Here is a 27071-nt window from a genome sequence, read left to right as displayed (position 1 = left end):
TCCAATTTTAGAATAGAATAGAACATTCATATAACTTCCTATACCTATATAATAATAATAATAAAAAACTTACTATGTGTAATTAAGTTGAAAATAATAATCAAATCATAAATTAATATTAAGAGTGTAAATATATAATAACTTCAACAAATCATCGTGTATATTATAAAAATCAGAACTTTATTTCAAAAAACCATCGCTCTCAATATTGCATGACAATATACAGTACAAAAATACAACACATTACAAACAAATTTTATTGAAGTAACAGAAACGTGATAAAAAAAGTCTCCAACATCAATTTTCTTTATTTCGTTTATAATAAATTTAAATTCTATCAATGAGGTAAGATATAATAGAGCTATAATGTTGAAAAGTTGTTATGGCAAAGTTGTTTTGTTAGATATCGAATTTCTCATTTATATAAGAACACCAAGCACTCGGTAGGTAATGTATTTTCAGGTTTATATTTTATTTAAGAGTAGGAATAGTTGAATAAATCTGTAACATAAATTCTATTCCATTAGCTTTTTAACAAACACTTTACACTTTTTTGAATATCAAGAAAAAATAAATCTTTTATGAAATCCATAAAACTTTTTATAACGTTCTAAGTTATATAACTTAGACTTAACACAGTCTTATATCATTGAATTTCAAATCACATTTATATTTATCGTACATGTACATAATAGAATAATACTAAAAAAACGCAGTTACTATTGGCTATCCAATATCATTATTTTAATATTATTGTGTTCAGCATTTAGTAACGTTTGTGAACAAACAATTTAATTTTACATTTTTATAGATACAAGTGCAAATTGTGATAAACGATGAAAATATAAAAAATTAGATGGTAAAATTTCAACACATTATTCTGTATTTTTATTCTAATATTCTTATATTATTACCAAATAATAAAGCAGTATTAATGTCGTATCAAACAATATGTTTAAGTGCCAATTAAAATGCACAACATCGAATAACTGCAGAAATGTAATGACTTACCGGAAACCCTGATTGATATATTATTCTGATTACTTAAAAAAAACTACACAGTAATCATGTGTTTTCGTAGCCACGACCGTCTTCCTTCTTATTTGATCTTAATTATGAATAATGTTTTTTTTTGTGTTTGAAAGAGTAAGTTGTATGCATCAAGTGCAACTTGAATGACGTGTTTAGTCCATGCAATTATATTATGCGCGTGTGTAATTTTTTTTTTTAGTGTAGGTTAAATTGTAATTATTGATTTGATATAAATCGTAGGCACGTAGTAATAATAATATTCGTGCTGACAGTTTTAATAGCTATGTATATATATTTTTTTATTTTAACACAAACGGATATAGACTGAAGTAACGATGATCTATGAATAAATTATCAATGGCCAAATACATCATACAACGAAACGGATGATTACGACTATTTTACGTGGAGAATTTCTTATACAAAATCGTTGTTGGACCAGAATATCAAGTAGAATAGTGTACAAGAAAGTATATAGGTACTAATAAAGGATTATTGAATGAGAATTACTAAATGTACAATATTATACTTATATAAACACTGGAACTATGTTGAAACAAATATTCAGACACATATTTTACTAGGTGTAGGCATATATTATACGCATAAAACTAATTATTATTATTTCTAATCATATTATTATGCAAAATCTTAACTTTAATATTAAGAATTCTGATACTTACTTCAAATTTATAATTATAATGACTTTCTATAGATATTATACTATAATATGTATAGTAAGAAATAAGGGCGTCACTTACTTAAAGCCGTATTCATAATTTCAGTAAGTAAAGCATAAAGTTTACAGAAAAATATTTTATTCAATATGAAGTAATTTAATCGTAATTATTATCACGATTTACGCGTGTAACAATTTACGGCACATTATTGGCTCATTGACATTGTACCTCACACTAATTAAAGATAAATTTGAAATTATGATTGCAGGGTAAGACAAAAAAGTCATGTTAACATAAATGCGCGCAATTTTTTTTTCTATTGACTCTACAAGTGAATACATAAGCTTTTTATATAGGTATTCTATACAAACTAACTATTGATTTCTGGTAACCATTATTAAGGCATTTTGAAAGTCATTGTATATTTTATTGTTTCAAATTTCACATGTATATTATTATATATTTTATATCTAGTAAAGAAGTACCCAATTTATCAATATTTTAAATTCCTTGTTTATATTCATAATCTACACTAAACTAAATTGTAATATTGTTTATATTATGTCGTACTTAACATATCGTCTTATATTCTTAGAGCACTGAAATTTTTGTTTTATCTCCAATTTTAACCATGATACTATTGACATATTTATTTCCACCTCTTCAATCCCCTTACAATAGTATCAATACAATATTACCTCTTTAATCTCAAAAAATTATAAACTCAATATCTTAATTTGATAACAAATGGTTTTAGTTTTGTTAAGGTACCTAGATATACAATAAAACGGTGCATATGTCTAAGATTGTAGATTATCGTACCAATAAATCTTTCAATATAGTTAAAAAAAAAAATAAATATCTTATATAAAAAGTTTTAATTTTTGTACAAATCCACACATTAATCAACTCAACAGGTGATACATAGCTACACTATGTAATAAAAATATAACCAGACATAAGTAATTATTATGATGAACGTGCAATATCCATAAAACAAATGATTCAAGAATAATACCTCTTGTGTTGTCTTGTGTTTAAATATTTTTAAAAAATAAACAATAATATGAATAGTCTCTATGGCAACCAAATACGAAAAAAAAATAATCGAATATATAAGAATATAAGGTATCGACTATTTTATATAATAATATTTATTATAGAAATCTAAAAGACTCGATGAAGTGGAATATATTATGTTTTCGCACAAAAAAAAAAAATAGTTCAGTAAGTGTTCCGTGAATCTTTCATGAGTTTATTATATATATATGTTTTTTATAAGACTTACTGTTAAGAAAATACACGAGTCTTGTCATACTTAAATAATAAATAAATAAACAATTATATTGCTGTCAATGATTTAAGATATTTCCAAAAATTTAACTTGCTGTGGTATGATTTAAAATGCACTTATGACCTAGGTACTAAAATAATTTTACACAACAGTATACATCATAATATTAATTCTTCTTTGATAATACGTATATATTGACCTTTTTTTTTTTTGTATGAAATTTACAATCTATACCTCTTGACACAATGAGTAAATATGACACAAATAGACAATAGACATAATAAGGTATTAAAACATAGTTAATATTAATATTAATGTATTGAAATACAATTTAATTGACTAATTAAAGACGAATACGTCGTAAGTCAATAGTGGATAAATAGTTTGTCATAAACTCATACCCAACAAATAATAATAATAATAAATCAAATAACGTTTTCATATTGTATTTTGTACGAGTTTGGATTCCTAGCAATTCGAGTGATTATGGTGATTTATATTTTGTTGTTCTTCAGTTATCACAGCTTCGTTGTAATTATTTTTTTCAAATACTGAAGCTTTAGGAACGATTTTTTTTATTATGTCAGGGTACGACATTTTTCTTAGTGCATAAAATAATTGACAGAAATAGTACAATATCGTCCCGTTTTTTAGAATTACGAGAGTGGTGTGTTTGTTTGTATGTACTTTTAAGTTTTCCACGTAAAGTCAAAATATAATATTGAGATCAGTATAAGATCAGTGTTTATCAGGATATCTCAGTAAATTGCAGTCACGACGGAAAAAGGATACTTTTAAGAATGGTATCAACATATTTTATTTATGAATTATGCCATCGGAAAAACATGTGAAATGATTAAAACGTGCTTTTAAAGTATAATATACCTATATATATTTTATATTAGTTTTATTACTATACAATTATACCTATATTATATGCATTTAATAAAGACAAAACAAAATTTAATTTAATTAAAATTTTTTATATTCTTCAAATGTTTTCAAATTGTATTTTGTGATGTTTTTTGGTAAACACCACTAATTCTATCCTCCGGATAACATTACTAAATTAATTTCAATAGCTTATAAAGAAATAAAATTATGTTTAAATATACAGTGTAGTATAGTACATTGTATATATCACATACTAAATAAGTACTAGATTATCGTTTTCAATAATAATTAATTATTTCCAACTAGTGACATATCATAATTAATACTTTGCTATTAAGAACATTATTACGCTACCTATAAGTAGTTATTGTGTCATGTTAATTTGATAAACAAAAATGCAGGTAACTTAATGAGTATTGAACATTGATGATTATTCATTCAATAAACAAAAAACAAAACTATATACGATTGCGGTTTAAATTTTTTATGGCATAAATCAGTAAATAATTGTATTTACACATCGATTCCGTCAATAAGTTTAACAATAGAATTCCTTAATTAAATTGTACCGCTAAATACTCATTAAAAACGAATGCATATAACAATTATTGAGTATTGAGTGCTCCCATATTGCATGCAATTTTAACCACCGTGGGTACCAATACATCAATATTAAACACATTAAAAACGTAAATCTACACAATTTTGCGTGTAAACACGTTATAATTTAATATAAAATACGTAATACAATATTATAAGCTAAAATTTCATTAATTATTCCATATATAAATACAGATCGGAACAGTGGAGATATTGTTATATTATATTATAACTATTATCAACAATTTTTTTTACACTTTATCAGGTACCTACCTAACCTACAATTACTTGCCTCAAGGTTTGGAAATATTTTTCTCCATATGTTTTTTGCCGCTAGACGAAAGCTATACGCGTAATCAGTCTACAATAATACTCTAAACGTAAATACAGTGAAATAATAAGTTTTTCTTCACTATATTATGGTAAATTACACGAGAGTAACAATTAAAGGTGCATAATCAATATTACAAATATATTATTGGAGTTTATCACAAAATGCGAGCTCATGTAGAGAATTGTGTGATACTATTTGTTCGGAAAGTCACTGATCATATACGAGCCGTAGTAACAATAAATTGATCAAAATGTCCTAGATTGTGTAAATATAAGTTGCTTTTCCAATTAAAACAGCATTATCACGTGTAGTCAGCAAATAATTAAGATAAGTACACACAATGTGCGTTTTACGAATATCGAGTAAAATTCTAAAACACCACTCGTAAAACTGTCGCTACCTAACGGTGTTTTCTAGTCTTTGCTTTGCTCTTCACCAGCAACTCGCTAAATTTGTTTTCCTTTCACCAAACAGTTGCAATATTTAAGTAATATTTTTATTGAGATGTACGATTAAAATACATTCGTTTTATTTTGAATTATTCTTCAGTGTATTAAAATATAAGTAATATATAGACTTAAAAAATCACTAGGCTCAAAAACGTGTCTGGTACAGATGAGGATATATTAATAAATCAAACAATATTCGTTTTTATACCTAGTATGATAGTTAATAAGTTTAAAAATTACAAGCAACTACAATATAAATTTTCAACAAATTGTGAAAGAAGGGAGTTAATAAATTGTTTTTCAAATTATAACAATAAACAATGAAAATATAAAAATGTATTTAGTTAATTTACTTAGGTAATTTAAATTTTAAAGTACAACCTAATTGAACGAAAAAAACGGTTAACACATATTTTATACTCTTAAATTTATTATTTGCACATCTAAAATATGTATTTCTTTGTAAAAATAATCATGAACCATAAATTTAGTTTAATATTATCTTATCTATAAGATATATTTTTTCGAACCAGTAAACAAGAAAATAAAATTTACGAATTAAAAGGGTTAGGTGTTCTACGATTTTAATGACTGTAATAGTTAAATTATTAAAAATGTAAAAAAAAATCTTAAGCAGTAAATAGTTTTATTAAGTACTCTATTAATTATTGAATACTATCAATTACCAATACCCATACTGACAAAATAAGCCGTAATGATAAATACATTAAACGTTTGAATATGTTGCTTAATTTGTGAATAAAACAAAATTAAAAAGATAAACATAATAAGAAATTATATATATAAATATTTTTTTTAATTGTAAATATACCTTTGGCAACGTAAGCCATTGGGCTTAAAGCTAAATAATTAATTACATATTTGTGAAGTTACTAAATATAAATGTAAATGTTAATTGTATTTTTGTTTGGAGGTCGATAGCTGTAATGAACTGGATAATAGTTGGTATGGATTGAGGTTGATTGCTTAGTAATTCTGGTAGTGATTCAAGAAGTTTGTCACTCGTTCAGATATTGTGGTATATTTGGCAGTGACGATGTGGCTGATGGTGACTTGGATGGGAGCCGGTTGAAACGTCAACAATCAAAATATCGACGAGTTCAAATGTCGACAAGTAAAAAAATGTGCGACATGTACAAAATATATAAGAAAATAATTTAATTTTATAATTTAACGTTGTGATAAAGTGAACGGTATTCTTTTAGATTTATTGTATACTGAGTGGTGTATGTAGCTTTGTGTACACAGATAACGATATGATGTAAATAGTATTTTCTGTGCGCAAAGATATGAAATCATTTCGATTTAAAATTAGTACGAGTACCTACTGCGATCTGCCTCGCTGAATCTGTTGTTCATATCAAAAAATCAGTGGTAAAACGTGTCGACAATCTGCATTTTTATAAGGTAATTATTTTTATATCATTATACAAGTATTTGTTAAATAATTATTTTAAAATACATAATTTTATTTTGAGTGTTTCATAAATTACAAAAATATGTAAAAGCTTACAAAACATCAACTTGAAACACTAGATTGTGTAAATATACCTATTAAATAAATTATTTCACTAAGTTGCTTATTGAATACAAGGAAAAATGCTGATATACATAAACTTCTCATACACCTTTTTTTTAAAAAAAAAGAATAAATTAACGATTTGTATGTCAGATGATTCAAAAAGCACGCTCACCCCTTTTTTCTTCAATAATGCAGTAATTCAAAATCTGATTTTTAGAATTTTCAAATATTCTTTAAAAGTTCAAAACCATAGTTTCAAATTCTTGAGATTTTTTACTATTCAAGAAGTGTCTTGTGGAAATACAAACTTCTCTTTTTCAATTGTGAACATCCTTTTCTACTGTAAATTATAGAGTGGATCATTTTTATGAAAATGTTGACGTATCGGGATCAAAATCCGTACAGCTAGTCTTGAATTATTTAACTATATGTTCAATTTAAAATTAAAGGTCGAAGATAAAATGTCTGGTGGAAAATTAAAATTACATGGTGAATATAATATACTTATTTAAACATTCAGTGAAAATTGCATGTATCTATGGTAATTTGTTTTAAAGTTACATCATAAGCTAAAATTGATTTTGTCTAAAACTGATTGTGTGTAAAAATTCCCGTTTTTCCTTAACTTTTAGTTTGTTTATCCCGATTATTTAAAAATATATTGAGAACGTTTTACTTTTGACCCCCCCAAAGTACCAACTAGATTCACTTTTTGATCTAACAAGGTACTGAAGTCAAAAATCGAAGCATTTTTACTGCCCACACAAAACGTGATGACAGACACAAAAAAAACACACATCATGTTAAAATCAATACATTCCTCTCTCCGCTCAGAATCTAAATTCAGAATTTGAATAAATTCATTATTATAGGATGAAATGGAGATGAGCATGCTAAGTGATTCACCATTTTATAGATACAAAAAATAATTTTAAAGTTATGTTAGAATAAATATACGTGTTATGCTTTAGTGAAGAGAGGTACAACTAGTGACACAACATCCAAAATATACATTACTTAAATTTGAAAAAAATATGGTTGAACGATAAAATTCATAACTGTAAATTAAATCTACGAGGTTCTTTAAGATTTATATTTTATCGTCTGTGCCTATAATAATTAAAAACTTAATTTCAATCAATCAATGGATTATGATTTATGAACATTGTTATTAATGCCTAATCATTTAATTATTTAATTATTGTCAATTTTTTTTTTTTATATATAGGTACACACATCCACGCCACATATATTTCATGCCATGTGTGATATAAGTAACCCTAAAAACAAAACATTTATCTTAATACAGCTAATTAAATAGACAATTATAATTTATAACATTAAAAACCAATAATTCTTGTGTTGAAGTGACGTTAAAAATAAAAAATAAATACATTTATATAAGTAAAGAACAAGATTTTGGTCGTCATATAAACTTTTTTCAGATATTAGTACAAAAATACCTAACAAAAATGTATTTCTCGTTATTTTTAATATGTTCTGTATTTATCGACATCATTTACAACTTTTTAAAGTGTTGCCACATGAATGAACTTATATCAAATAAGTTTTGAGGGATGGTGTATACATGATAAAGGTCAAGTCATAAAAAAAAAAGGTCTCAACAGAAAAAACATCAAATAATTACACAATAAATTAAATAGTTCGAGTTAGAAACCTAAAATATAAAATATCCTTAAGCATCCATTAACTGTATCCAATAAACCTACTCATATTATTTATTGCTGATTTTTGCACACAACATCAAAAGAATTTATAACATATATTAAAAGATCTAAGAAATAATTTCGATTACATGCATTTGTGATTTGACCGTAATACGATAGTATGTGATGTTACATTTATCTTTTTCATCTCTCCTATTACTCTAATCACATATATGATAACATTTATTTCACTATGCCACCTTAAATAGAGCTCTTTATTATGATAAATTAAAAAAAAATTCCCAACTATGGTCAAACAATTGAATCACTGTAATGACTGTCTTTTAGCAACTAATGCGTCAAAAATTGAGATTTTTTTATTTTTATCGAAGAACAAATAAAACTACAAAAGTATTATGTCTATTGATTAACATAGGTACCCACCATCTATATTAAATCATATTTAAAACCAATTATATTTATTTTTGAATCTGTTACAATAATATTATAAGTATGAAACTTATTAAAAATATAATAAAATAAAAATGCCTTACAGAATAAATCCAATTATTTCTTTCAATAATAAAGAACTTAGATATTATGAATTTAATAATCTGTTAATTAAAACTAAATTTATAATTTACTATTTTAGTGAAATTTTAAGAGAATGAACCCCAATGTTAATGTTAATGACGATCATGAAATAACCCTTCTACGAGAATCTCTTGAAGTAACAAACATTGTTTTATTAAACAACGGTATCTATAAATAATATTATAACTGGAATAAAATATGTATGCGATCATTCATTTATTTATTTTATTTTAAATAAATTAAAATAATGAACAGTTAATGGAAAAATCAACAGAAATCGTATTTTTTAATATTTTTTGTTACATGAAAGCTACATGAAAATCACATTTTATAAGATGTTATATATAAGGTATTACTAAGTTATTTTACACCAAATCAGCATTTCAGGATATTATACTAGTAATATAATATTATTATGCTTATTACATATATTATTATAAAATTGACGTCAGTTTTATATGTAGCTGTATTTTTTTTTGATTTTCAATCAAATTATTATGACCCAAATTCGAAATTGAATCATTAAGTTGTAACACAGTGATCATAATACGATATACCATGTGTTCACCAATTTAGGAAACACTGAATATCTTCGGTGGGTTATGTTAGAATAATTCGAATTTTTTTTACAAGTTAGTGGTATATAAATACACGCTTTCAGATAAATTTCAAGTTTTTAACCCTCTCGGTATACGCTTGTGCAACGCAGGTTATTTTTTTTTAATAGCAACCGATATTTTTGTAACCATATTCGAATAGACTGAATTTTCTTAAGTAGTTTTGACCAATTAACCATGGCTCTAAAACCAAAATTGACTGAATGACAGTCATTCAAATTTTAATAAATAATACATTTTTACAATTCATTATAAAATGTATAAAACCATTTATAATTATTAATTATTGGTTACTTTTTGAATATTTTTACGTATACAGTTTAATCAATTTCAATTAAATAATTTTATATCCGTATTATATTAATCTTATTTATAAAAAAAAAAAAAACGTAAAAATATTCAGTAATCAATAATAAATGATAAAAATAAAAATAATAAGTTGCGTTGCGCATGAGCGTACCGAGAGGGTTAAAAATTTGAAATTTATCTGAAAATGTGTATTTATATAACATTAACTTGTAAAAGAAATACGATTTATTCCAAGATAATCCAGTCGCGAAATTCAATGTTCCCTAAATTGGTGAACACACGGTAATGATAATATTGTACGTTTTTATTTGAATATCTATAATTTTTAAATTAAAAAAATGTTTTTAAAAAGCCAATTATCAGCAAAAGTCAAAACAAAATTTATAGCATAAAAGACAATTGTATCTAAAAATCATAATAATATGTTGTCCCATGGTATTTTATGTAAAAAAAAATTCACAGCTAACTTTAAATTTGTAAAGTTTGTTATTATAATCTTTAATTTAAATAATAATAATAATAATTCAGTTAGTTCCAACGAGGAAGAACGTAAAAAGCATAACATACCTTCCAACCTATACGAAATTATCGGTCCCGACTGCCTACCAGAAACCATCATATCTTTCCTCAAGGCATTAAATTTAGAAAAAAGCATATAATAATTAATAGTAATAAGTCACTAATATTGTATAAACTGTTTTTTTCTTCCTATTCTATGTAAATATTTATAAGTATATAATTGTATAAAACTCAAAGCTAATGGCCTATGCTGCCGAAGCTGTAACGTTCAATAAAAAAATAAAAAAAAATGCAGTTAGTAAATATCTTATTTAATTGTATCTTGTTTGATATTTTTACTGAAATTGATGGAATATTAAATATTTTATTGGTCAACAAAATATATTCAATAAATTCTGAGTTAAGTATTATACTCATTTCAAGAATATATTAACTTTAAATGTAGGTTTTAGTTTGGTGCCAGTGAGAAAGGAATTCATTTTCGGAAGCTTACATTGTTGTTCTTACATTCTTACTTATTGTGTACCTAATAAAGTTTCACTGTTTCTGAGTGCTGTATAAAAAAAAATCAAATAAGTAATGCATAGTAACTGTAATCGAAGTGTCGCAGTTTATTCAAAAAACCGATAAGGATAATGTATTATGTACATTTAAGTTTTAATCATATCTAAAAACTTTAGCTTTTCAATAAATATATCAATAAAGTATACATAATATATAATATATATGTATAGAAATTAGACAACTAGAAGAAAAATTAGTAAAGACTATGAAGACTTTGTTTTAAATAACCATAAAAAATTAATATTAAAATTAATATATTATATTACATAAAAAAAGCTAAAAAGCTTTTGAAATTATCTCAATAATTTGTTTTTGTAATAAATACTAGACTAACAAGTATATAGTTAACTATAGTTTATCATTTAGTAATCTTTAAACAGTATAATGCTAAACTAAACTAAAAATTTCTTGGGTCCACAATATTGTATTTATAGTAGGTACCTATATAACGTGCTATGCGATCACGATAGTAATAATGATTTAGTGTCTATTTTTACGTCCTGTGTATAAACGTAGGTAACACATACTTACATAATTAATGCATAATTTAGCGTGCACGAACATGTCTTACCGTATTATTATTATGATAATATAATAAATCAAACATAATAGTATGTTTTGAGTGTCTAATTGACCAAGGGTGGCGTCTTATAACCTATGGTGGGTTGTGGATACTAGACGGGTGTCTTAAAAGTTTAAGGTAGATACATTCCTATGTACTATACAGTCATGTCTAAGCGACTTTGTCGTTTTCTGATGCGTTGAAAACATTATGCACGCGCGTCAGCATGAGTTATATTCGACGAATGTTTGGGCGTATTAATATATTTTGAAGCAGTAGTAGCGAAAGCGAACATCCTTTAAATACTCACGTATTACCCCTCGTGGCGTTAATATACGAAATAGACAAGTCCAGGAACTACAACGCTTACACGGAGATGAAAATTTTTTGCTTATATATATTATTGTCGCAGAATTGGTGAGATGAATTGATTTGAACTTTGGGGAGTGAAGGAGGGTTCCTTGTTATAAAGTTTTCGCAGGATAGTCAAGATAAAATTGTATCCGGAATTTCTAATACTAGCCTCAAAACGTCTGAATTGGTTCTTGGATTGTTTACAAAAGTATGCCCAAATTAGTGACTGAATAAATTTAAAAAGGAAGTTAAATTTACCATCCTATTACATACAGAACAATTTGACTGTACACACTCGGAAGAAATTCAAGTACTCTCGAACGGTCTATTCGAATTACCTTCAATATCATACCTAATTTATTAATTAATATATTAATAGTTGTGCGTATACTTTCGTTATTATATAATTTCCGTATTGTTACACTTAAGCAGTTAATTTTGTAATCAAAAAATCCGTAAAATATATAAGCACAGTTTTTTTAATTTAAAATTTAGAAAAAAATTACATATTTAAACCAAGAATAACGGTTTCAACTATTTTATTGTAATTAAAAAATAATATTCGAGGGTAATAGAGTCTTTAGAGTAGGCACATTATTATATTAATTTTTATACCTATACTCAATAACATTTTCAAATGCAATTTTTCTTTATTATTACTATTATTATAATAAAATTACACTATGTTTTTATTATAATATTACTGGTGCCTTTCGGTGAAAGTGAACTTCGTTTCATTGAGAGTGACTTTGGTTGGTAGTTTATAACGCATTAACGCCTAGAAGCATACTCTATGCTTGTGAGTGTATAGTTAATAGTTTTATAAGATGCGGTTGTTATGGCGAGGTACCACTAATTATTTGGTGCTCGGGTGCATTACTGGTTTTATGATTAATGCCAAAAAAAAGTTAAATATAACGTTGAATTTGACTGTTTCCTATGCGAATAAGTATCTGGTTAATATATGGGGTGCTTATCATTTCCAAAAATTTGTATCAACCCCTGCAATGGATACTGTTTATACTTATAACTACTCCCATATCATACATTTATTAAAATTATATTATACATCAATCATACGTTTTAGACTTTAATATTTTACTGAATTAATTATTTGATTAGATTAATTCATAAGAAAAAAAATAAAATAAAAAAAATGTAGATTTTTTAAAAGAAAATTGAGGAATCATATAAATAATTTTTGGGTATCGTTAAAAGAGTACTTATATGAATAAAAAAAATACGCGAATGCTACCAGAAAAAAAAATCAGCCAATAACATAACTATGTTAAAAAATAATCGTATTTAGGTAGGTACCTAATTTAATATAATATTTATATAATATAACTAGCTGTCCCGACACGGCGTTGCCCGCGTATTAGTTTGTTTTTTGGCATTTTCGTAGGCCGTGTATAGTGTTATTACTTATTAGTTATTATGTACCTATGAGAAAATAATTTATTTGTAGTTTATTGGTGGTTTTGAAGATCATAGCGTATAGTAAACTATTGAGAATGTCAAATTAATATTCATATAATGTCATTAATAATAATTAATAACCCTCGGGATTGAGGATAGAGCATAGTCTGCAATGAATGAGTAAATTACAAAGTTCTTTATTGATAACATAAGCAAATAAATTTTTATAAATGATATACATTTTAAACTATTTTGACCATTTTCAGCATTATTTTTAACTATTTCTATTGCTCCGAACGATGTCATTTGGAAACATGAAATGAATGTTCGAATTGACTTCAGGAACAGGTTGGAATCTGGATCCGTACCGATAAGTAAACCGTTCAATGGTTCAGGTGGTGTTTCAATTTCCGGTAGTTGCACTTTTCCTGACGCAGTGACGCGCAACACATAATACCGGCTGGCTCATTTTTGAACTTCAGCGTATTACAATGTGGACATTCCTTGTCCATAGCACCAATCTCTACTTTCGAATGAGTGTAATATTCAATATCGGGCCCATACTCGAATGTTAGACGAAGGAATGAATTGGATGTAAATGCTCTATGTACTTGTTGGCGTTGTCGGTCATTTGCTCTGCGTGTGTCAACTACGAATTGACGCGCTTCTAATCGTCTTATTTGATTTTGTTCAGCTTGTGCCTCACGCAATCGCACCATGTTCACACGTACATTTTCATTGTTCGGTTGGATTTGTACGTCTCTTCTTTGTGCTCTTCTATCCCGCATGCTTGTACTTTTGGTCGTTCGACGGGCCAAATCAGACCCCTTGCGTCTTGCTGGCATTGTACAAAATACACAAATCGATACAATTAAAGTTCATATTAAACTAAATTAATTAATTTATGTTTATATCTATGAAAATACGCAGACGACAACGGTGACAATGGTGGCTGATCGGTCTGTGTGGCGGTGTGGCCATTGATTAAATATATGAAACAGCTATTAAATATTTAAAAAAAAAAAATAATAATAATAATAATAATAATTTAATATGTTTGGTAACCAACGGTAACTCTATAAAAAAAAAAATTGTCGTAGGTTAAAAAAAAATCCCTGTATGATGCCACCCTTTAAAATTAAAATAAGGGTGTGAAAAATAGTTTACATCACTTTCTGAGACCTACTTAATATACACAACAAATTTCATGAAAATCGGTCCAGCCGTTTCGGAGGAGTTTGGTAACAAACATTGTGCCACGAGATTTTTATATATTAGATGATATATATATATTTATATACCTATAAAATATTTAATTAAAACATTTCATAGATAACAATGAATTTATATATGAGCATTAATTTGGATAAAGTCAAGAATAATTTTGAATTAATTAAATAAATATTAATATGATTGCATTAATTATGATTACATTTAGGTACGTTTATCATTTATTAATAAATGCTTAACAATTATTAATAAATTGTACGATAATTAAAATTTAATTTGAATGCGTTTTAAATTTATTGGCTAGTTCTAACTATGTTGACAAAAATAATAATACCTACACTATTTTACCGAATCGTATTTAGTATGAATATTAGCCAACAGAATCAATCACCGACCTATAGTCTAATAAATATAATTTTGAAAACAGCTTATGCTTCGGCAGAATCGATAAATCTTCTATATTCGTACAACGTACATAGTCCTGATATTTTCCATTAGAGATGAAAATGTTTTTCGGCAATATTTTGAGTCTTTGTGTCGTTTTTATCTGTCACATTTTATCTCCATGAATCAAATCAGATTATCTCCAAATTAATAAAATAATCTTTTCTCGTATACTTATGTTCTCGAACAACGTATTAATATGTACGTATATACTATATATATTATATTATGTATTTGCATATAGCTTATTAGTTTTCAGTTGCATAAATACGATTTTTTATGTCCTGTAACATAATACCACTTGCACATTCGTCGTCGAAAACTGATTTGTAAATGACCAAAATCACGTAATACAACTAAATATAATAATATATTGGTACGTATCAGGATTAATCGTATAAAGCATGCTAAGCAATATTAACATCAAGTTTTATTTGTGAGAACAAAATCTTCTGAATTATTGAAATTCCATATGAAAAGTTGAAAATCGACAAGATTTTATTTTATACTTATCATGACTTACAAATATCTTAAGAGTAAATGTAATTTCATGATGCATTGGTCCACGCAACAGACAAAATATTTGTTTTCAGCATAATATAATACGGTGTATACGCTACAAAGCAGAAATATTTTTAGTATTAGACAAATTTATATGTATATCCAAACATATAATCGTAGACTATGTGATTTATGTTTTATAATAATCACTCAAATAATTTTCATCAAAGTGTCAAATACCAGAAAAAAAAATGTATTTAAGTATTCACACGTATTTCTATATTGAAATAAATAAAATAAAAATATTTTTTCATTATTAATGATTGGAATAATGTCTTGTGTTCAAAAATGTATGAGTACCTACGCTAAAATTCTAGTGTTATATATGATAATGTATATAATATGGCAGCAATTGTTTTAATTTTATTTCAGTGCACTAAACAAGAAACAAGAAATATTAAAATAATGAAAATTGATGAAAATGAAACATTGCAGTTCTATTTATAATATTATAATACAAAAACATAAAATATAATTTTACATTTTTATTACGTTCGTCATAATTTATTATTTTACAATATACCATAAAATATAACAGTTAATATAATTGCATTGAGTTCTACAACGATTACCGATCATATAAAATATTTACACAAGAACAAAGGCTATAAAATATAAAAAAATAGCTCTTCACCGGAAGTATAACATGAACGAAATTATTTTTTTTAAGATTAAGTCATTCATAAGCCGTTGACACATGATGTAGTAATATGCCATATTAAATAACACAATATGTGCCTACGTTTTCTGGGCAGATCCTTGTTAATATTGCAATTTGTAACACAGTCGTATTCCAACTCGGGCGCTTGTCCTTGGTCACAACATGCTCATATTTGTCTTAATTTATCACAAGTTTATAATGTGTTATTAATTTTTAAAGAGTTTACACCACATATAAAAAATATAATCATTTAAGTTAATGATAAGATTATAGGTAGGTAATCTAGTGGATTAGGAAAATAATAATAAAGTAATTAATTTAGAGCACAAACAAAACAAAATAAACATAATTTACATAAATATCGAAACATTTAAACTAAAATTACATTTTATGACTGTGTTGGAAATCATAAACGCACCTACATTATATGAATATTTGAGATATAATACTAGTTTACAGTTTATATCATGTACAATGCCAATGAAAACCACATGTTTAATATTATTAGTATACTGTTATTTTCGACGTTTTAAACTTAAGTGAAACCTAGTTGATATTTCATTCATAAATCATAATATGCAATAATCTATTTTGTTATTGTATTTAAAAAGAACATATATTTCAATAATAACTTAAATTCTTAAAATAATTTAAACACTCTAACACAAATATTGGTGAATATAATAATATCTTTCCTATTTAATGTAATAAATCTTAGACAAATTATAATAACAATATAGCATACCTAAATAACATACCTACTATTCGATAATGATGATTTTTTATAAATTCAATGTTTACACAAAAAAAAAAGTAAAGACCAATTTCAGATAAAAATACTTGCACTATACCTATAGATACTACCTAAAAGAGTTTGCATATTTATAACTCTCAAAATAAGTTTTTACTTTCACTAATATAGATCAATAGTTAGCATTAATATAGGTACACTATAAAATAATTCCATCATTAATTTAACAGATTTCACATTTCCATCAATATTTGGCAAGATCACCTACTAGTTTGTAATTTAATAATGTTAATAAAATGTAAAATATTTTAAACAAACATATACTACCTTTTTATAATAGTATATTTTAATTTTATATACAACTAATATTATATCATTTTAATCAGTACATAATTAATCCTTAGTAACAAAACTTTTAGTCCTAGATTTAATTACACCGATTATCCACCAACATCTAATTGACGCTATAGCATTTTATATAATAAAAAAATATAGGTTTTTGTTAAAAGCACATATTATCATCAGATAATTTTGAGAAAATAAAACGTGTTTATAACAAAAGCTTTTCCGTTATAATAAAATAGGACTGGTATAAGTATTATATGTCACTCTTACCAGTACCGATTACATTCATAGTTTAATGTTATTGAAGATTAATAGTTCTATTAAATACATATGAATGGTGTACATGCGTACTCTTACGTTTAAGCGAATTATACATCGAAGCTCAAGTGTCACTGAATTAATTCTAGTAGGAAAATGGCATTGGTAAGCATAATATATATACATATGAATTATGGGTGTATTATAATATTTTAACAACGGTGTTACAAATAGACAATAATACTATTTCCAATTGGTACAATTAGTCGATAAGTTAATAAATGATTAGGGTTCAAAGTACAATATTGTAATATTTAATTAATTGTTATTTATTTTGTTACCTTGGATTCAGTGATATCAAAATTATCACTATCTCTTGGTATTTAAAATTATTGGAAAGATAGTGAAAACCACCAATACTCTGAGGAGCTGTATCTCACATACCAATTAACGAAAAATAAAAGTGTTAACATCTAAATTCATGAAAAAAATGATTTTATTAATTCATGATATTTTCATTATATGTTACCATTTGAAAATCAAAAGTGGCTAGTGTTTTCACCAATAAATATAAGGGTGAAAAAAATTAAAATGTTATGCGGTTTTAGAAAAATATAAACCTAAAAGTTTAAAAAAAAAATTCAAAAAAGTTAATACTTTTCGAGATAATAAGTTTACTCACTTAAATGGATCACTCTGTATATTATTTTTTCATCACAAATGGTTTATTTATAGGTAAAATTGCTGGGGATTTTTTTTATTGTATTATTATTATTAGTGAAAGGTCCATTGTGTCCCACCGTTCCACGTCGTCGGTTCGTTATTAGCTCGTAATCCGTTTTGCCGTTCACCCTCGGTGGTGAACCTTGGTAAACATGCGGGAAAACGGACATCACCCGTGGGATTCCCACGTTATTCATAATGGGTAAAAACTACGACAGACGTTGCCGAAAATCGTCCATGCCTCCACGCAACCAGGAAAAAAATGGTCGTCACGTTGTGCACGTCACTGTTTCTTCGTAAAATGGATACGATTGTAGGACCATAGGTATGTCCAATACATAAATATACCTACTTTACCTGCACCCGTCATTCAAGTTATCTCAACAACTGTGACTCTGGGAGACTGCGGTAGTGCAGTACTAAATACATATATTTATAGAATATATACTTTTTTTAGAGGGTCGAATTAGAATAACACATTAAAAAAAACTTGACCGGACTAGCATGTAAATATGGTGCTGGATAGGTAATAAAACATTACTTATGATTACAATAATGGTTAAAGTCAATAAGCAACGTGTGGAAACGACAATACGCCGTGTTCAAGTGATGATAATATCATATTACAAACTGTATATTACAAACAGCTCGAAACGGAATTTGCACCTACTAGCGTTTGGACTCTACGCGTACAATAGTAATATCCTAAGTATCTCGAATACCTATATGGCTACATAATATTATTATTATTATTAAAATAGACCTCATATATCGCTAGTGTATACCGTTCCGATTTCCCGAAACTACATCTTCACCCGATCACTACCACAATATGTTATGATCAAGCAATATGCAAAACAGTACAATGCCGCGGTCCTGTCACGCCGCTTTCGGGGTCCACGCCGACGCGCAGTCAATCGTTATATAGAGACTTATAATTTTATGATTTGGTAATATATTCTCAAAAGTCACATCCGTCGGGAGAATGTCCACGAGGTCAAAAGTGTCATATATATACATATCTCGTGACAATCATACTTATTAGGTTTCGCCATGCGTTATCAGTGCACACTCACTTGCGGCGCAAAAAACCGGCAAAATTCGGTCCAACGGATAACGGATTAATCAGAAATTTTCCGCAGCAGTGACCAATGGATGACTAGACCTTTTAAAATATACCTTTATAAACATTTGCGACACGACGCGTTCAACGATTAATTAACGAAAACCGAATAAACGATGTTAAAAACATACGCACACTCTTCCGATCAGGTCTGACAGGCAGACCGACAGACAACGACGTCAGAACAACGACTGCGGTTGCCGGCCGCCGGTTGCTTGCCTCCCGTCCGAGACGACTCGCAGAAACGACGCGCGCACGCGATCATCTGCGTAAAAAATCTCATTCCGCGAAACCCGTTGCGCGACCGCCGCGATACCTTTTTTTATGTTTCTGTATATTTTTACTAACACTTGACGACGCATTCCTGTTTACTGCTCCAAATAAACTTAATTGATAGCAATAATGTTATTAGATCGTTTCTTTATCATTATTGTTATTATCATTATCATCGTCATCGAAGGATATGCATTTGTCTTGTAGTTATAATAATAATAATAATAACAATATTATAGTCTCGTACAACTCACAGCAACTTACTGTTCGACAGGGACCGCAAACGCTGTTCAAAATGTCGGACGCAACGTGACAGTGAATCGTGTGAAATTTAACTGAAACGGCTGATTTAGACGTAGGCCACGACTGCTCGTGTCTATAATACTATGATTGTGCTTTAACGCTTATTGGAAAGGGGTGAGGAGCACAAATGACGTAATATTTTTATTGTTTAAAACATGAGCATACTGCAAGAAGCTTGTATTTTAATACATTCGTTACTTAAACGGTTTTGATTTTGTATTGATATTTTATCAAAAAAAAAAAAATATTAATTTATCCTTCACAATTTTACTTGTAATAAATCGTGCTTTTATGACAAGAATTCAAGAATTTTCGATAATGATTTAATAACAGAAAGTATGGATTATGTTTAATGGAAACTCCGGGAAAGCAGTGGTTAAATTTATAAAATACATGGAAAAACAATTTTTTTACATACCTCGTCTATGTAAAAAGCAATTAACTTTTGAAAATCTTTTTTATCTGGTTTATAGCCATACACATATAAACAATTGCATTGATATTGATCTACTGGAAATAGTGTGCTGGTTTATAAGTACCAAGATACTCGGAAATGAAAAAGGATTCTCGGTGTTGGGAACCTACATTCCCTTCTAACAAAATTTTTTTATAACTACAACGTATATCCGTATCATGGCATTCGCATGTCTTACTTCCAATTCTCGTATTTATATTTCAAATATAAATTTTCTGTATTAAATTCGTATTGATATTCAATTGAATCAGAGAATTACCTAACCTAACCTAATAATATATTTGCGACAATACAATAAATTGTAAGCCACGTCTTATTGTCGTGTATCGTTAGTTGTTGTCAACAAGCAGGCGTATAAATAACACTTTTTAAAAATAATCCAACACTCGTGTATTGAAATACAACCTTATAAACTTTTAATATAATACCTAATACCTATATTATAACTTTTGTAGTACAATATTTTCAAACAACCCCTATGGTCTTTATCCGGTAGTAGTTTAAGGTTTGCCACACTAATGTCCAACTACATATTTTTGAAGTTCATTTTATCCTTTGAACAGTCAAAAAATAATCAGTTTAAAATTCAACTTAAACATCAAAACAAGCGTAGGTACAATACACTAGAAATAAAAATAATTTACAACAAACAACCCAGCGTCATGTAGTTTTATTTTGATGAAATATGATATCATTTACGACGAGAAATTAATAAAATATTCATTATTATTTAGTTCTATTTAAATTTTAAATACTTAGCATTTTCATATATATATATATATATATATATATTATATATTTCTATCTATTTATCTGTTTTTCATTCCTCCCTTTATACCCTTTGTACCACATAAAATAATGCCATTTTAATCTCTTGTGCATATTATAGTCTTGATTTTTCTTTTCTTTTTTTTAAAAGCCCTATTTTGTTTGACCAATATTATTTTAAAATGTTTTTCTATTGACTCACGTCCAATTAATTCATTTAATTCTATAATGCTTAAGAGCTTATTTATCTTATACCAAAGACATTAAAGGCAATAATATTTGTGATTTATTAAATAAAATAATAATTCTCCGTAAATATGGAAAAAGGTCATTAAATTATTTTATGTTTGCGCCCACATGCAAGGTTATTCGTAAAACCGATGTTATTAAATATAACTATAAGATGTATTAATTAGGGAGCTTTCAGAATTTGCTGAGCTATAAAATTTGAAGTGTCTAACCAAATTAATAAAAAGTTTGTACTCAGAATTAAATTTTTATTTTCTAAATTATATTTTAGGAAATCATGGTATAACATTGTGTACGAGTATAATGTATACATAATACATAGTGTGAACCATTTAAAATAACACAAATTATTTAAGAAAATATTAACAATTTCTAAAAGATTTCTTAAACATTATTTGACGTCTTTTTTTTTATCGTTTAGAAAAAATATAACATTTACAATTTGTGCAAACTAGCACAATAAGCGAATTCGCAAAACAACATAAACAAAAAAAACATCAATAGAATGTGATAAGGGAAGCAATCCAGTGATAGGACTCCTTTTTTTAGATTCTGAGCGGAGCGATGAGTGTATTGATTTTACCATGATGTGTGTTTTTATTTTTTATTTTTTACCTATATTACTCCACTCATTCAACTCAACATTAAATATTAATTACTTGTAAAAAATTAGATTTTTTCTTCATATGTTCTACCGTACATTACTATTTATCAGGTACTTAAAATAAAAATTAAATATGTACACTGGATTATTATTTTCTTGATCATAATAATATATAATACAAATTTTTTTTAATATTTAAATATTTAATTTATTTTTTGTTTAACAATTGTATAATGTATTGGTTGAAGTATAACATCACATGGTTCCATTTGCATTTTATATTTCAATTTCAATGTTCTATTTCTTTTGCCTCTAGATTTCTGTTTGATCTACAAATGGTCAATTGTTTTAGTGGTCTGAAACAATTTGTTTCCAGGATTTTCATTTTTATTACAAACAGCACTAGGTGAATGTATAGCACTTTTATTGGTAGACAAAGTTGTAGTAGGATAAATCGTTGACAGGTCGAATCGCATTCAGTCTTCGGGGCATATATGTAAACTTAGCAACGTCGAGCGAGTCATCGCATACAAATAGATATATACTATTCAACAAGACATATAGGCGTCTTTATTGAAGCGCCTAAACAGAATAAAAAAATTCCGTATAAAAAATGCGTGCACAAGAAACCCACGACCAATATTTTTTATTACTACTCTATAACACGTTGTAATACAGAAATCCAGAAGTTGTTGTAAATTCCATCCAAAGAGTATAATACATAATTTATAAATATGTGTGAATTTATTTTAAACTTCACTGGAAATTTAATCTGTGCACACATATGACATATGAGTTGGTAAAAAAAATATTATTCTTAGAAAGAGTTTCTGATGATATTCTAGGACTTAAATCTGTACCATCACGTTGGATCCTCCAAACAGTCTATACTCATATATATATACAATATTAAAACAATGGTATGTAAATATAAAAAAAAATCATCTTGACCTTGTGATATCAATATAATTTTCTGCTACGTCTAAAATATTTCAAGTTGCAAGGTCGTCCAGTAATTTGTATTTATTATTTAATAATAATATGAAAACAACATTGATTTACATTTTCTCCAATTGAACAAAAATAAGAAAATGTTTTGCAAATTAAGATTTAGAATTCTAAATAACTAGCTACTTAGCTAAATATTATAAGCTAAAAACCAATTTTGACAACAACAAAAACGTGTAACTCGAAAAAAAGTAATACCTAATTCGTATATTATGGAAACAAATCTAGATTTATTTGCAGAATATTGACACATTTTTCGAATCGATCGTATATAGTTAGCAGGCCAACTTCACGGACAATGTCGAACATTCATTAAGTGAGCATCCATATTTTGAATAGTTTTTTATTTTATTTTAGGACAGATTTACATATTTGATATTATGATGTTACCTAAAATACTCGACAAGAATTATTTTTTTATGTAATTTACTGTTGACCTGCTGATATTTATGACAAAAGGAAATTTCACAGTCACTAGCAAAATTAATTTTATTAAATTCAAAATATATGCCTCTGTTGTAGCATATTACGACATATTATATGATATTGTTTTTGTTGTTAATTGTCATCGTGGCTATTTTATAAACACTTAACTCAATTTTGTTTAGGTATTTTTTATTGTTCAGCTGCAGGTATTTGAAACGAGTAAATGTTTTGCATTTAAATAATTGTATGAGTGTTATTATTATTATTTTGACGTAGACAACATGATGTACAATCATATTATTTTATTAAATATATGTACCTAGGTATGAAAAAGCAACAAATGATTAAAACAATAAATAGGTATAGACACTGGTTAAATAATATTTCAATATTTCAAGAGTAATTCTGATTACACGTCCAATAACATTTTACGTCACATAATTATGTCTAAAAATATGCGTAGATAGATAGACAGATACAAAAATTATAACATATAATCAATTAATTAATATTTAAATTTCGTACTTTTACTTGGAATATAACTTTCTACATGAAAATTTAGTTTCATTTAGATAGTATTTTCCAAGTTCAGATGTATACTTATAACACCAAACCAATGATATTTCACATAAATAGAATAAAAATTAATCTAGTTACCTATGGAAAAAGTTTTGGTTACTTCGTAAACTTTATTTTCGAACATCATACGTAAACTTCTTTCTTTTCATTGTCTCATTGATAAAAATTAAAAATAAACATTGTGACTTGGTGTGGCACAATCCTACCCGCAATAACAGTAGAAACGCTCGAGAACACCAGTCGGCAGTCGATATTGCTCCAGGATGGGTAACCACACGGGTTTTTATCAACAACCTAACCACACAAATAAAACGTGTTCCAAACAGTACCAAGTTTATTACCTTAGTAATTGAAGCCTTAATTTCAATAAAATAAATAAAATATACATTTTGTATAATATGTGTATGGGCTAATGTAATGGATACGCCTATAATAAATAATATACCCAACATTCATAATATAATAATATGTAATGTTTTTATATCCATCAATCCTCCGTTTAATCTCAAAGTGTAAATTCATACCAATTATCGCAATAACGTATACCTATATAAGTAATGTGCCGAAAATATTATAATGACACGAAGTGGCACGTTTAAGGGTTACTTTTAGCGGTGGAAAAGATTCAATATGTGCCAGGTTTATAATATCTATAGTGGTCAAAATATATAAGTGGTCGTTATATTTTATTGTTGAGGCAATTGAATGTTAAATTTGATTAAGATATTCCTATTATGACCTATAATGATCATATGAGCTAAGTAAAAACATAAAATATATTGCCGATATAATTAATATCAAACGCACCTAGGTGGAGATACAGGCAAAGAGGGAGCGATCGCCAAAAGTGGCACATTTTTATTTGGATATTTGCATTGTTTACCTATAGGCAATTATTATTTAAGTTATTACTTATTACTAATTAGTTTTGAATATTAATACATAAATATACAATTATAGTAATTTAACTTTTATCTATTATAATTTGAATTTTTTATTGAATAATTATAAAATACTTTTTACTATGTACTTATCTATATTATATACTTATTGAACAAAAATAATTATAATAACAAAGTAATTTGTTTTTTAATATGAAATTTACAATCTGCGTACTTAATATAGCACAATGAGTAAATATGAAACAAGAATAGACATATTATAAGGTATTCAACATATGAATTGTTATAACATTTAAATATTAATAAAAAATACTTTACAATAAGTAATACATAGTACAAGTTGCAAATTTGCAATTGTATGATAGGTGTACGATTATTTCTATAGGCACGTCTTTATAAATTACGTATTGCATAAAGCTATCACAGCTTATTTGAGTGTCTTATAACTAACTGTTTATTTTTCTTTAACATTGTTTTTACTTTGAGTATTTAATTGAATAACACTAATAACATTGACACTAATAGGGGGGGGGTGAAAAACTTCACAAAAAATTCAAAGTACGTGTCTTAATGAAATTGTAGTTAATTAGTTTTAAAGTTATAGCCTGCCGGTTCGTCACTTGTTTGGTGTGACACTCGCCTTAGGACAGTTTTTCATTTAACACGGGTTTTTTTTTCCAATATCGTAAAATCATGATAAAACGCTGTTCACAATATTATGCAGTTTTAGCTGCTGAAATAAACAATCACATACTATAAAAGGAAACGCTGAATAAATTTGACGTATTGTTATATACTCGTTTTAGATTGCCTTACACTAGTTTGGCTCGAACCGACCAAACGGAAACGACCAAAAAAATGTATACTAATGCCGGATTGCATGAAACCGAACTTTAAATTTATTTAATGAATAATTTTATAGAACCGTTAAATATTTTTCAGGGGCGTTTGGGTTACACAAACCGTACAATAAAAATATATTGGTATTAAACATGATACCAAAGTTTGTGTAGAATTTTAAGCTTATCACAGAAAAAGTGATAACATCTTTGGAGATCATGTCAACAGCTGTTAATTTGTATAGGTAGTAGGTACAATTTAAGTACTATATTCATACGTTATATTATATAGGTACAGGTAGTAAGTACCTATACTTAATACGTTTTTAAAATAACTTGCCTAAAGCGACACTTGAAATCAATGTCGTCAAATTCCTCCAAAGGATTTGATCGATCTCTAAATAACCTTGGTCTAGGTAAATAATATAAAATATCCAGAACAAATTCATCATTGGAAATTGACAAACTTGTATCGGAACTTGACTTTTTATTTTTGAAGGTATAATATAAAGGTAAAATGATAGCGAGTGCCTTATACTAACTACAGGGCACAATGATTACGTGATAACTGAAGAATTATCGAATCATTAAAATTTAAAGAGCCGAAATCGTCCCATTAGTTTAATGAGCTGGTAACCTATATTTTAAAGGCCCAATAAAATTATTGAACGTTTAAAGATTGTTTAACGGATCAATAAAATTTTAATCATTCGTTAGGGCGCTAACGGACCGTTAAACGTTTAGCGGACGTTCATGCAACCCGGCATTAGTCTTTTATATAAGAGTCCGTACCTATAATTATTTTAAAACCGATCGGATTCCGAAACGTTCAAGCTTAAAGTTTAATGTTTTTCTATAATAATCTCATGGTTGCTCTTAAAAAATGTGAAAATATTATTTATTGTACAAAATTATTATTAAAACATTTACTCGTTTCAATTTTACTTAAATGTTCAAATTATTGAAACATACCTATTGCTAAACACAAACTGCTACAAATCACAATTCTCTGAAGCTAGGTACACTATTTAAGTATATGTTATACTGCCTATACTATGTTATACTATTTAAGTATATGTTATATATATATACTAGGCACCAATAACAATAACCAATTA

The 27071-nt window shown here is 27.0% G+C and overlaps 2 protein-coding genes across 4 annotated transcripts in view; both read right to left on the bottom strand.

Moving 5' to 3' along the window:
• The window catches only part of LOC107169163 (adenylate cyclase type 5-like), a 207955-nt gene that overhangs the window by 121649 nt on the left and 59235 nt on the right, over nucleotides 1–27071 (bottom strand). Inside the window, exon 1 of one of the 3 annotated variants that reach the window (XM_089226367.1) lies at nucleotides 19443–19721. The exons of 1 other annotated variant lie outside the window; for it this stretch is intronic. The gene's annotated coding sequence lies outside the window, so the exon portion shown is untranslated. Of the gene's footprint in view, nucleotides 1–19442; nucleotides 19722–27071 lie in introns of those variants that run through there. One more of the 3 variants, XM_089226366.1, reaches the window with a different exon arrangement.
• Nucleotides 13634–14800, bottom strand: LOC149055805 (uncharacterized). The gene has a single exon (XM_089226734.1). The coding sequence runs from the start codon at nucleotides 14274–14276 to the stop codon at nucleotides 13815–13817; it is 462 nt and encodes a 153-aa protein (XP_089082860.1). The 5' UTR covers nucleotides 14277–14800; the 3' UTR covers nucleotides 13634–13814.

The sequence above is a fragment of the Diuraphis noxia genome, unplaced genomic scaffold, assembly GCF_037042655.1.
Source record: "Diuraphis noxia isolate RWA-SAM2 unplaced genomic scaffold, SU_Dnox_SAM2 contig0004, whole genome shotgun sequence".
Lineage (NCBI taxonomy): Eukaryota > Metazoa > Arthropoda > Insecta > Hemiptera > Aphididae > Diuraphis > Diuraphis noxia.
This window is presented reverse-complemented; position numbering and strand designations above follow the sequence as displayed.